The sequence below is a fragment of the Lithobates pipiens genome, unplaced genomic scaffold (assembly GCF_037356315.1).
Source record: "Lithobates pipiens isolate NorthernLeopardFrog02 unplaced genomic scaffold, aLitPip1_a1.2 Scaffold_18, whole genome shotgun sequence".
Classification (NCBI taxonomy): Eukaryota; Metazoa; Chordata; class Amphibia; order Anura; family Ranidae; genus Lithobates; species Lithobates pipiens.
The window spans coordinates 639426961-639440779 of NW_027507758.1; the positions used below are offsets into that span (position 1 = coordinate 639426961).

The 13819-nt window shown below is 44.6% G+C and overlaps 1 protein-coding gene across 2 annotated transcripts in view; it reads right to left on the reverse strand.

Annotated features, from left to right (window-relative positions):
• The window catches only part of LOC143989534 (uncharacterized), a 382054-nt gene extending 370123 nt beyond the window's left edge, over positions 1–11931 (reverse strand). For both annotated transcript variants that reach the window (XM_077489666.1, XM_077489665.1), the window contains exons 1-4: positions 11835–11931; positions 9940–10068; positions 9313–9447; positions 9021–9224 (exon numbers count right to left, since the gene is read on the reverse strand). In XM_077489666.1, the coding sequence (XP_077345792.1) occupies positions 9021–9224; positions 9313–9447; positions 9940–10035 (435 nt within the window). In that variant the 5' untranslated portion in view covers positions 10036–10068; positions 11835–11931. The remainder of the gene's footprint in view (positions 1–9020; positions 9225–9312; positions 9448–9939; positions 10069–11834) is intronic.
• Between the last annotated feature and the right edge of the window lie 1888 nt (positions 11932–13819).

Consider the following 13819-nt stretch of genomic DNA (forward strand, 5'->3'; position numbering starts at 1 on the left):
CTGTGGGTCCTGGTGCTCAGAAGGGGGATGGGCTGTTACCCACCTGTTGCTCCTTTCCTCCCCGCAGCGCAGACTGGCATCTCTGCTGCAGTGACGGAGGATCTCAGTCCACCCAGGTTGCTGCTTTTGCTTGTTGGTTGTTTTCTTTGGTCAGTGTTTCTATTGCGGTCAGCGTTCTGCCCGGGTTTCTCTGTGGTAGCTTCCACCAGCAATTTTCTGTCATAGCGTTCTGTCATAGCGTTTTCTGTCATAGCGTTTTGCCAGCAATGTTCTGTCATAGCGTTTTCTGTCATAGCGTTCTGCCAGCGTTTTCTGACAGCATTCTGCCAGCACTTTCTGTCATAGCGTTCTGCCAGCGTTTTCAGTCATAGCGCTCCGCCAGCGTTTTCGTCATAGCGTTCCGCCAGCGTTTTCGTCATAGCGTTCCGCCAGTGTTTTCGTCATAGCGTTCCGCTAGCGTTTTCGTCATAGCGTTCCGCCAGCGTTTTCGTCATAGCGTTCCGCCAGCGTTTTCTGTCATAGCCTTCTGCCATCGGTTTTCCGTTTTAGCGTTCTGCCCAGCATTTCTGGCATGACATTCGGTCCAGCATTTCTGTATTGGCGTTCTGTCCAGCATTTCCGGCATAGCGTTTCTTTCCAGCATTTCCGTCATAGTGTGCGGTCCAGCTTTTCCGTCATAGCATTCCATCCAGTATTTCCATTATAGCGTTCTGCCCAGCATTTTCTGTCATAGCGTTCTGTCCAGTATTTCTGTCATGGTTTCTGTCCAGCATTTCTGTCACGGCGTTCTGCCCACCATTTCTGTCACAGTGTTCTGCCCAGCATTTCTGTCACAGCGTTCGGCCCAGCATTTCTGTCACAACGTTCGGTCCAGCATTTCTGTCACAACGTTCTGTCCAGCTTTTTTGTCTTAGCGTTCTGTCCAGCATTTCTGTCCAGCATTTCTGTCACAGCGTTCTGTCACAGCGTTCTGTCACAGCGTTCTGCCCAGCATTTCTGTCACAGCGTTCTGCCCAGCATTTCTGTCACAGCGTTCTGCCCAGCATTTCTGTCACAGCGTTCTGCCCAGCATTTCTGTCACAGCGTTCTGCCCAGCATTTCTGTCACAGCGTTCTGCCCAGCATTTCTGTCACAGCGTTCTGTCCAGCATTTTCTGTCATAGCGTTCGGCCCAACATTTCTGTCATAGCGTTCGGTCCAGCATTTCTGTCACAACGTTCTGTCCAGCATTTTTGTCTTAGCGTTCTGTCCAGCATTTCTGTCCAGCATTTCTGTCATAGCGTTCTGTCCAGCATTTCTGTCATAGCGTTCTGTCCAGCATTTCTGTCATAGTGTACTGTCCAGCATTTCTGTCACAGCGTTCTGTCCAGCATTTCTGTCACAGCGTTCTGTCCAGCATTTTCTGTCATAACGTTCGGCCCAGCATTTCTGTCATAGCGATTGGTCCAGCATTCTCGGTCATAGCGTTCTGTCCAGCATTTCTGTCATAGCGTTCTGTCCAGGTTTCGGGCATAGCATTTAGTCCAGCTTTTTCTGTCATAGCGTTCGGTCTATTATTTCCGTCATAGCGCTCTGTTCAGCATGGCGGTCATAGTGTTTTTGCCCCTGGGTTCCTGTCATAGCATTCTGCCCAGCATGTCTGTCACAGCGTTTCTGCCCCTGGATTTCTGTCATAGCGTTTCCGCCCGTGGATTTCTGTCATAGCGTTTACGCCCCAGGTAATCTGTCATAGCGTTTCCCCCCCAGGTAATCTGTCATAGTGTTTCCGCCCCAGGTAATCTGTCATAGCGTTTCTGCCCCAGGTAGTCTGTCATAGCGTTTCCACCCCAGGTAATCTGTCATAGCGTTCTGCCCCTGGAGTTCTGTCATAGCGTTCTGCCAGCATGTCTGTCATAGCGTTCTGCCCTGGGATTTCAGTCATAGCGTTCTACCCAGGTTTTTTGTCAGTGTTCTGCCCAGTTTTTTCTAGCTCAGCCTTTCAGTCTCTGTTTCTGGCTCTGCGTTCAGTCTTAGCATTTCGGTCATAGCATTTCTGCCCCGGGATTTCTGTCATTGCATTTTCAGTCTCAGTGTGGTTGTCATTGCATTTCTAAAAATAAAAAAGATTGAGCACAGCCGCGCTTATGTAATACAGGGAGCAGAAAGAATATAAAGAGTAAAAAACAAATGAATATCTGTATATATATATATATATAGGTTGCAGCCCCCCAACCACGAAATCCCGGCAAAGGGTTTTGCAAAATAATTAGTAATCTCAAGAAGAATGTGGGGTGTCTGGCGCTACCTAATATTAAGTATGAGGAACACCCTTATTTCCACTAAACTAAATGTCACCTCAAAGCGGTAGTTTAATAGTTATACATAAGCCTTTCTACATTCGTTGGGAGTAATCGGGTACTTGCAAAGAAAAAAAACAACAAAATAACAATAAATTGTAAATAAAGACCTACATAAACCCATATAAAGTGCTTTTGTGCAAAAAGAAGTGCCACATATAATACTTGATGTGAGTTGCGTTCAATTCACACAATATCCTATGTATGTTGTGTTAATCAATATTAGTAAACTACAACAATCAAATGATCACGCTAAAGTGCAACCTCATGAAAAGCCACACAGTGTGACTATAAAACAGAAATTCCAATCCTCATATATCTAATTGTGCAAAAATGCAAAAAAACTTCTAGCTGGGTATGTATGCAAGAAATATATATCAACCGACTTAGTTATATATCATAAACAATAAATGTATATATAAGTATGTGCATAGAAATAAAAATTGTTATAAGAATGGATTTAAATTAAAATAAAGGAGATAATAATTTTTTTTTTTTAAATGGTGAATAAACAATAAAGCCAAAAATAAAGAAAAACAAAAACAGAAAAAGGAAAAAGCACAAAAAGGAGTCTATTAATGTCCAACATGAAAAAAAAAAAAAAAAATTAAGGACTCAGGATCTCCATCTAGGTGGAAATGGTGAGGTCCCCCTTTAGCACGTTGAACATTATTGTTTATTCACTATTTTTTTTTTATTTATTATCTCCTTTATTTTAATTTAAATCCATTCTTATAACAATTTTTATTTCTATGCACATACTTATATATATATATTTATTGTTTATGATATATAACTAAGTCGGTTGATATATATTTCTTGCACACATACCCAGCTAGAAGTTTTTTTTGCATTTTTTCACAATTAGATATATGAGGATTGGAGTTTCTGTTTTATAGTCACACTGTGTGTTTTTTCATGAGGTTGCACTTTAGCGCGATTATTTGATAGTTGTAGTTTACTAATATTGATTAACACAACATACATAGGATATTGTGTGAATTGAACGCAACTCACATCAAGTATTATATGTGGTACTTCTTTTTGCACAAAAGCACTTTATATGGGTTTATGTAGGTCTTTATTCACAATTTATTGTTATTTTGTTGTTTTTTTCTTTGCGAGTACCCGATTACTCCCAACGAATATAGAAAGGCTTATGTATAACTATTAACCTAACGCTTTGAGGTGACATTTAGTTTAGTGGAAATAAGGGTGGTCCTCATACTTAATATTAGGTAGCGCCAGACACTCCACATTCTTCTTGAGATTGCTAGTCATTGCATTTCTGGCCAGGATTCCTGCCATTACATTGCTGTCTCAGCTTTCTGTTATAGTGTTTCGGCCCAGGAATTCTGGCATTGCTTTTCTGCCTCAGCTTTTGGTCTTAGTATTGCTGTCATTGCGTTTCTGCCCTGGATTTCTGTCACTTAATTTCTGCATCAGGATTAACTTTTAGCATTTCTGTCATGGCGTTTGTCGTGACATTTTTCTGTCAGTATCTCTGTCATAGCGTTTTGTCATAGCGTTTTTGCCCAGCATTTCTGTCATAGCGTTTCAACCTCGGTGTTTAGCCTCAGAGTTCTCAGAAGGACGTTGTTCACTTATGACATACTCTGGTAGGTTTGTCTTCATTGACTGTCATGTCTCATCGTATCTGTGTTCATGTTTGTACCTGGGTCAGTTAGCTAGGGCTCGCACATCGGGATCTGTCACGTCTACAGATCCATACGGGCTGAGGTTTTGTTTGTTAATTGATTGTTGTCCACAATCTTCTCGCCCGTATACCATACGTCATACGATGCATGTTCATTTACCACATCCATACGACTACCCACCACGGCCTGTGGGTACACTAGCCCTGAGTTTCCAGTTAATTACCTGTCTCTGCGCTGCAGGTTTCTCGGGCTCACTTGCCACTTACACAAGGGGGGGTCTATCGTCAGGTTCATGTACGCGCAGTGGTCTTGACATTTCTGCTCATGTTTCATTCTTAGGTAGGCAGAGGGGCGTTGTTGTTCTCATGTCTGATTGTCTGTCATTTGTCTAGTTTGTGTTTTAGGTTGGGCATCCATACCAATATCGACCGTGCTTGCACTCACTTCCTTCAGCCCAGCCGTTGTTGGGGGGCTAGTGGATTGGTGCCGATATCGTTTCGCACTGGGCTCACCCTTGGGTCAGAAGCAGTCGTCAATTTTCTTCAGTTGATGTCCTGTTGTTGTGAGGCCCTGGTTACCGCCCAGGGATGTATAGTCAGGGTGTGTCCTAGCCACGGTCCTTAGGTGGTAGGTTTTTGGGCGACGTCATCATGATTCTGGATTCCACTCTCAGCTCCAAGTTTTTGTCTAGGAGGTTGCCTGGAGTACTGCTCAGGGACATTGGTCCAGTCATCTTTGCTGATCCCCGGTCTGTTCCAGGTGGGGGGGGGGGGGGGGGCTTCAGTCACTTGGGCATGGCTGTACCATGCCATGGGACTTATTTCCCTGGGTTGGAGTCTGACTCTCCTTCCTCAGTTAAGGATTCGGTCTTGGTTGATAGGTCTCAGGCTGAAGCACGACCTGTTCGCATCCGGTGGGACCAGTGTCCTGTGTCTGGCATGGTGTCTCCATGTTGATGATGCTCATTGCCATGGCACCTACTCCATCACATCCATCGGGCAGCCAGCTTTTCCTCTCCTATCACTTGTATTTTTGGCACTCACCCTCTCACTTCCTCATACCAGGTATGTGTAGGCCATGGGTTGGGGGGGGGTTTCACGGTGCTACTTCTGGTGTCCGTTGTAAGTATTTTCAGTCTGCTCAGCCATCTTCCTGCAGGGGTTCCTCGGGTCAGCCCTTGCTCCCTTTTCCCCACGTATCTTCTCATTCACAAGCAGTTCATTCTCATGTCTGGGTTACCTTGGGCATCAGGCTCATCCTATCCTTCACGGGACGTTCAATTGGGTTTGCGTAGCTTGCAGGCTCTAAGGGGGTTTCTTCTCATCTCCAGGTCAGGAGTCGTGGGTTCTACTCTCACAGTGGATACTTACCGGTTACTTACTGTTGGCATTCGGGCATACGTCATTCTATGGATGGGATCTTTACCTTCCCTTTTCCACCTAAACTTGTGTCTTTTTTCCCTCTTTTCAGGCATACTGACCAGCCAGGTCATGGCACACCTCATGCCTTGTTTCGTACTGTAAGTAATATTGCACTTTCCACTTGAAGACTCCGATTACAAGTGGGAAGGCTGGGAGGAGTCTGAGAGACTATTTAACCCTCCTCCTCTGTCAGGGCCAGGGTTGGTGTTTTCTAGGTGCCGACCCACCCGTTTCCCCCAGTTTTGTCACTCATACTCATAGTATTTTTTCTTATTCTTACATTCAGGGTATGCCCTCTTTTCAGGCATACTGACCAGCCAGGCCATGGCACACCTCAGGCCTTGTTTCTTAGGTAATATCGCATTTCCCACTTGAAGACTCAGATTACAAATATAGATAGATGTGGTCACTGGGAGGGGCACTGTCAATTTTCGCAGAGCACCTAAAGGCCCTGGGAAGGGACATACATGTAGTATATTATAGAGAGACTACTTATAGCTGACTGTGTGGGGTGAGAAAGAAAGTAAAATCAGAATAACTTGATTTTTTTCCCCTCATTCAACCCCACAGATACATAAAACCTCCAATGACGGGCCAAGCCAAACCGGTGCACCATCACAGTAAACTATTTGCACTGCTCTTTTAAGTGTTTCAAAATACAAAATTGACTCAACAATTGAACAACAGGCCACTGAGGTCAGGGAGGGAGAAGGCCATAGCAAAATGGATTGTGTGCACCGGATTACCAGTCAGACTGATCTGCTTCTCTATGCTGCCTGTTTGGGGAGATGCTCTGCCTGGGTCTTCTGCGGCATTTTGAAAGAAAAGGAAAGACTGGCTGCTTTGATGTGGATGGTGCTTCTTCCTCTTCCTGGGACTTTTCAATATTCTCCTCTTCTTACACATCATCTTCAGAGTCAGACATATCCTCATCTTGTAAGTGGGGCAATGTGGATTTTCTTATGGCATGGGCATACTCCTCTGCCTTCTTAAGCATTTCCTGAATATTATCATCTGCCACATCAACAAGGGCTTTCACAGATAGCAGAATTGACAAAAAACAAGCAGCTGCTGCAAGGACTGGCGAGAACATTTCATCAGTTACTTGGATCTAAGAATAAATGTAGCAAACGCTGGTTCACATGCCCTTTCATTTTCTGTGCAAGTGTGGCACAGTCTTGGTAGCTAGTGTTCTGATTAAAGTCCTTAACGTGGCTGAGTGGAGAGTAGATCGGGCAGGAACAAGGGCATGGTGTCACTCTGAAGGGTTTTAGTATGTTCCGCTCCACAAAGGGCAGCAGTAGGTCATGCAATGATGTGAGCTTTTTCCATTTAACTAGGGAGCAGGCTGTGTCCCATCCTATGTTATTTGTAATGTGGCAGACCGACTTTTTCAGTTTGAGGAGTCTTTCATGTTGAATGTACTGGTAGTATTACTTGACCAGCGTGTGGGGCAGTCATTTAAAAGAGTAAGGCCACAATGCTCCAATATCTTCAGTGTTGCAATGGAATGGAAGACTTGAAGATGTTCACTACTGATCTTGCTTCATCAAAGATTCTTTTAACACTTGCCTCCATGCACAAGACGAGACCACACATGGTGTCCGGTCCAACAGCTTATGGGAATATTTTTACACGAGATAAAAATAAGGTGGAAAAATAACAAAGATACACCAGTAGGGCAGACAGTCCCATGATCATCCATTTCATATCCATTAATTAACTGAAGTGTCATCATGTAAAATAATAATAAAAATGTCTCAATGCAGATCATTCATTTTGGACTCAGTCTCGACTCTCAGTCACTTTCTGTCATGGGGGAGTCTTCCTCCTTAAAGCTGGGTGGTTCTTCTGCTGCTGCTGTAGTTTGTTTAAATTCTGCCACCATATTACTCCTATTGTCAATTATAACGCTTAGGGTCTTCTTCCTCTTTGGTGTGTCCCACTCATGTAAGCATTTGTCCACATAGCGATTTAATTGACTGTGCAGTGTGTGGGTGCCTGGGTGGGGAGGACTTTGGGCTACTTGTTCTCAACAACCATGTGATTCAAAAAAGCAATATTTTTGTAACAAAACTTGGTTTTACAGAGTAAAGACGTTATAGAACGGCTAAATCTGTGTATAGTTTGTTCAAACCATAAATAATAACATATTAGGTGTTTTTTTTTACTCCAGGAGTGTATAATGAGTTTTGAAATTGCTTAAAGTGGTCGTAAACCCTTACAAACCACTTTGACCTACAGGTAAGCCTAGATTAAGGTTACCTGTAGGTCCAAGAAATATCTCCTAAACCGTGTAGGTTTAGGAGATATTTACTAAAACACAGTGACAGCTGTCTACGGCGCATGTGCCATAGACAGTAGCGCGCAGGCGCACTATCGCCATTAGCAGCATGCCGGTGCTCTGGCGTCATCGCTGCTCTGGCGCTGTGAGTGGCCGGAGAAGCAATACCCAGAAGAAGATGGACGCTCCGGACTACAGGGGACAGCGGTGAAATCGCTGGCTCCTGTGTCAGGTAAGTGACACATAATGGGCTACTATGCGATGCATAGTAGCTTATTATGCTTTACCTTTGCAGGGAGACAAAGAGGAAGTAAACCCATCAGGGTTTACTTCCTCTTTAAATAACGCATTATTTAAGTAAACACATCCAATTTTGTTTTAGTCGACTAAAATGTACTGGAGATTTAGTAGAATAAATACGACTAAAACTAAAACAATAGCAGAAGACTAAAATGGGACTAAAACTAAATCAAAATTTGCTGCCAAAAATAACACTGTGAGTCACTCTGTTGGTCTATCACATAAAATCCCAATAAAATACATTTAGGTTTTTGGTTGTAACATGACCAAATGTGGAAAATGTCTAGGGTGTGAATACTTTTTCAAGGCATTGTAATGCCCCGTACACACGATCGAAAATTCTGCCAGCAAAACTCTGATGTGAGCTTTTGATCGGAAATTCCGACCGTGTATATGCTCCAGATTGAGAGCAGGTTCTGAATTTTTCGGTCGCAAAACCTTTCGATGGGAAATTCCGATCGTCTGTACCAATTCCGACGCATGCTAGGGAAACAATTCAACGCAGGCTCGGAAGCAGTGAACTTCATTTTCTCAGCTCGACCTAGTGTTGTACGTCACCGTGTTCTTGATGGTCGAAAGTTCAGAGAACTTTTGTGTGACCGTGTTTATGCAAGCCAAGCTTGAATAGAATTCAGTTGGAAAAACCATCCAAGATTTTTGCAAATCCGCTCGTGTGTATGCGGCATAAGGCTCAGTTCACACTGGGACCGGCTGCGGATTGCACAGGAGCTCTGATGTGTCCCTGTTCCCCATTTCAGGGACGAATAAGGGCCAAATCTATGCCTGAATTCAGCCCTGAAACGGAGCCAAAGACGCACAGCGTTTCTGTACAGTGCGCTCCTCAGCCGCAATGGAAATATGTGAATCGGCTCTATAGGGAGGCAGTCACATTCTCCTGCTATGCGAATTGGATGCGAAGAAACCCTCATCTAATTCACATAGGTGTGAACCGGGCCGCCAAGTGACTCTGAGTACATCCCAGTGTACAGTGTAGTCAGATTTAACCCCTTCATTACACTCACCTCTCCAGTCAGCAGTCTGAGGATCTCCAGGGTGAGGTTCAATATCGTCTCATTCCGGGGAAATTCCTTCCTTACATTCTTCACAAAACTCAAATTCTGCTGATTGTCCATCATAACGTCCTTGTAGAGATCCTTGTGTCCTTCTAAATACTCCCACTCCTCCATGGAGAAATAGACAGTGACATCCTGACACCTTATAGGAACCTGACACACACAATGATACAGTCACCATCCAGACACATCCCTTGTCTGTTACTGGATAATGTCCCAGAATTCCCAGAATCCTCCTCACCTCTCCTGTCAGCAGCTCCATCATCTTCTTGGTGACTTCTAGAATCTTCTCCATGTTGTGTCTCTCAGGTTTTAGGGAGTCACATGGAGGCACTGTGATGGTCATATGATCACCTGACTTCACAAGAGGAAATCTCTGTATTGAGGAACCAATAGGAATATCATGTTAGAATCCCAGAATCCTCCTCACCTCTCCGGTCAGGTCTGTGTTTTATTAATAGAGATAAGAGTGATGTCATGTGACCTCCCAGAATCCTCCTCACCTCTCCGGTCAGGTCTGTGTTTTACTAATAGGGATAAGAGTGATGTCATGTGACCTCCCAGAATCCTCCTCACCTCTCCGGTCAGGTCTGTGTTTTATTAATAGAGATAAGAGTGATGTCATGTGACCTCCCAGAATCCTCCTCACCTCTCCGGTCAGGTCTGTGTTTTATTAATAGAGATAAAAGTGATGTCATGTGACCTCCCAGAATCCTCCTCACCTCTCCGGTCAGGTCTGTGTTTTATTAATAGAGATAAGAGTGATGTCATGTGACCTCCCAGAATCCTCTTCACCTCTCCGGTCAGGTCTGTCTTTCATTAATAGAGATAAGAGTGATGTCATGTGACCTCCCAGAATCCTCCTCACCTCTCCGGTCAGCAGGTAGATGATCTCCAGGGTGAGGTTTAGTATCTTCTCAGTGATGTGACTCCGGTCCTCCTCCATCCTCATTGGTGCCGTCATTTGATCTATACAGGTCTCCTTGTAGACGGATAACTTTGGGAAATGAAAGTAAGAATTATTTGGATGGTGTTGGTCACACAGTAATAGGATGTGGATGTGAGGGGGTAATAGGAGGGTTGCTGGACATTTGAGAACTACTCCCCCCCAGAAACACATTTAGTCTGGACTGTTTAGCATCTGTTTTTTTTGGCTACTGGGACCCTCTTGTGCTCCTGGATCAGAAATTCCCTTTTCTCTGTTGGGTTTGTTTCGTTTCTGAACTGGTTTTGATTCGTTTTAGATCTGCAGATAAGGAATGATAAATACAACCCTTCCTTAGACTTGATTTGCTCTGAGGTCAGTGTCGGGTCATCATGATGTCCATGAAAGGGGAACTTGCTGACTTTTGCCCGGCGTTCCCAGTTAATCAGGATAATTGACAGAACTCCGACCACAAGGCTCCAATCTCCGGCAGCCTGCTGACTGACAGGAGTGATGTCACTCTCTGCAGTAAGAGAAGGGATCGGATTGGATAGCAGGAGGATGCTGCTGGTAGAGTACAGAACTGTGGGGGAGGAGTCTGTTCTGTACTTTTTAATCGCAACTCAGTGTGGGTAGGAGGAGGACCACAGATGGAAGGGGATTGTTCTCTTAGTCTTGATCTATTTTGTGGAACATTTTTCTTGATCAGTGATATAATGAGGTGAAGGCGTCAGGTTGTTAGCAGGAATTTTTTTAAGAAGGTCAGAAAAGTAAGGTAGGGTGGGAGGACCATCAGAGACCAAGAGCCCCTATGAGCCCTAAAGCCCCCTCTTAATTCAGAGCCCCCACAGCCCTTCAGCCCCACTAACCTCTCCGAGTTGTTCAGTCCTATTACTTCCTAGGAGGCCCCCAAAGTCCTTCATCTACACTTCCTCCTCGGGGTTCCCAGAGCCCTTCAGATGAAGTAAACTCTCAGAGGCTTGCAGAATCCTTTAGTCCCACTACCACCTCAGAGACCCCTCAGCTCATCTAGTTTATTCAGAACCAGTTGTAGAACTATTACGGTTGCAAAGGTCACACCTTTCCGACCAAGACAGCAGGAAAGGGTCTTGCTGCCGGAGTAAAGGGTCCCAGGATCAGGGGAGGCTCCCGTGGTGATCACCAATTAGGATTGCTGAGAACAGAGTGTGCAGCACATTCAGCCTTTGTAGAGCCCCCTTGCTATGTTTGATCTGCTCCCAGCACAGGCATAGCGCCCTCCAACAACAGCCAACTCCTCTCCCCCAGACAAGCTAAAAGTTCTCCATACTGGGCAGATGCTGAGGGACCCATCACTGATGCCAGCTGCAGCACCCAGAGCCTGGTGAGTGCCTGTATGTGGGGGTCCTCGGTGTGTATGGGGCCCTTGAGATGTGTGGGGGGGAGGGGCAGGATCAGCTCTCTGCACATCTCCAACTCCTCTCCTACCTCTGCTAGCTGCTCTCTGGAGTTTCTGCCCAGCCTGATGCCCCCTATCTCTTCCCCAACACCTATGTGCCCCTTCCAGGGCTGCCCATATTATTGCCCCTTCAACTGTCCCACCCATTCCTATCCATCCTCCTCATCTCTCTGCCACTCCTGCCCATAACCCCCCCTGACTGGCACCCCAGTACAGACCCCCTCCCCCGATTCATGTACCTCATCTCAGCCTTTGTCATCACTTGGGAATCTCAGTGACTGCAATGTGTCATGTTTAGGGTCACCGAGAACAAAGAGCCTCACTGGGCGCTGCTGGAAGTGATCGGCGGAGGTGAGCCCAGTGTGTGTAAAAATAAAATAAGAAAATAAGATCTTATTACCTCCTCTGCTGTCACTTCCAGCAACGTCTTCTCTTCCCTGCCTCATGGAACATCTTGTCTTTATTCCAGATTACTTCCTGTTTGTATCTGAAATCACTTCCTGTCTGTTACTGACATCACTTCCTGTCTGCAATCGTATAGAAACTTCCTGTCTGGATGTAAGTGAGATCATCACCTGGTGGAGATCAGAGGAACTGCAGCCCCCGAGAAATGTATCATAGTAACCACTTCTTTAAAATATCTTACAGAATAACCACAGAAGTTCAAATATAACACAAAAAAGTAAGAAAAAAAATAGATACAGTTCTTATGTAACCAACTGTTTAGCAAAGATATTTTTATTACATATAGAAAAATCTTAAAGACACAGAACACAAGTTAACAACAAATGTATAGCTAATAAAACAGATACCCCCCAAAACAGATTGTTTTGGTGAAGAAAATGCAAAAAATACATCCAAAAGCATAAAAATATATATGAATCCACTCATAATGAAGATTTTAAACATAAATTGCATGGATGTAATGTTCACCTAGGAATGGTGATAGAGATCTCTCACAGTAAGAACACTTCCTTGAATATTTATATACTGTAAATAAAATAATTAATCCTGGAGTGAAAAAAAACTGTAAAGCAATAAATAATATATAAACTGGGCCATCCACTTCATCCATAAAGACATTGTGATTCCAGATCTTCTAGATCACATAGAAGGAGGACTCATCAAGGATTTCATACATTTGTTTGGAAGGATAGAAGAATCCTCAGAAGGGATCATGTAGGATGACAGGAAAGCCTCCTGACTGGTGAGATCATCCAAACATAATGATTATATCCATGAACTGGAGCGAGATCATTGGGGTTATAAAGCCAATCTGTAGACACTGTGTAGATGTTATCCAAGAACTCAGCACACTGCAGGTGTGGAGAAGCTCTCAAGGTGGATTTAGCCTGTCATTTATCATAGGTAGAAATGTCCACACATGGACTTCCACAGGGACCACTTGACTACATATATAACGTGGATATAGCGGTGTATACTGGGTTCAGAGCACGCAGACAGCACGCACAATCTCCTACAACTGACTGCAAGCTCTATTTAAAAAGAGCAAGATCGCTAGCTATATAGGTGGATATAGCAGTGTATACTGGGTTCAGAGCACGCAGAAAGCACGCACAATCTCCTACAACTGACTGCAAGCTCTATTTAAAAAGAGCAAGATCGCTAGCTATATAGGTGGATATAGCGGTGTATACTGGGTTCAGAGCACGCAGACAGCACGCACAATCTCCTACAACTGACTGCAAGCTCTATTAACAAAGAGAAATATAGCTAGCTATATAGGTGGATATAGCGGCGTATACTGCGGTCAGGGCACACAGACAACAACCTCTACAGAAGAGCAAGAACGCAAAATCGGCCGATAACGATTGGTGTATACTGTGTTGAAGGTACAAAGAACACCCACTAACTCCTACAGACGCCAACACACTACACAAGGCCGCCGCGCTGGCGGGCTTATATAGTGTGGGGCGGGTACTACACAGCCTGAGCCTGTGGCCAATCATGGCTCTCCTCGCTGCTGGCGCTGTGATTGGCCAAGCATGCGGGGTCACAGTGCATGCTTGGCCAATCATGAGCCAGCAATGCACTGCAATTTGGCGCAAAAGGCCCATAACGTTCGGAATTCGCCGAACGGGCGAACAGCCGATGTTCGAGTCGAACATATGTTCGACTCGAACACGAAGCTCATCCCTATTCCTGGTTATGGAAATGTATGAGATTACTAGTCCGGTATCAGAGCATCGTCAAACACGAAGATTAGAAATTTTACAGGCATGGCCAGTGCTGGAAGTTGGCAAATGCCAAATTACGATGTTCAGGGAGCCTTCCCAAACCTACCTACAATGGTGGAATCATTTGTCACAGTCAGAGAACAGCAGTACCCTTCTGGAACATTCTGGTGAAGACTAATTGCGCTCT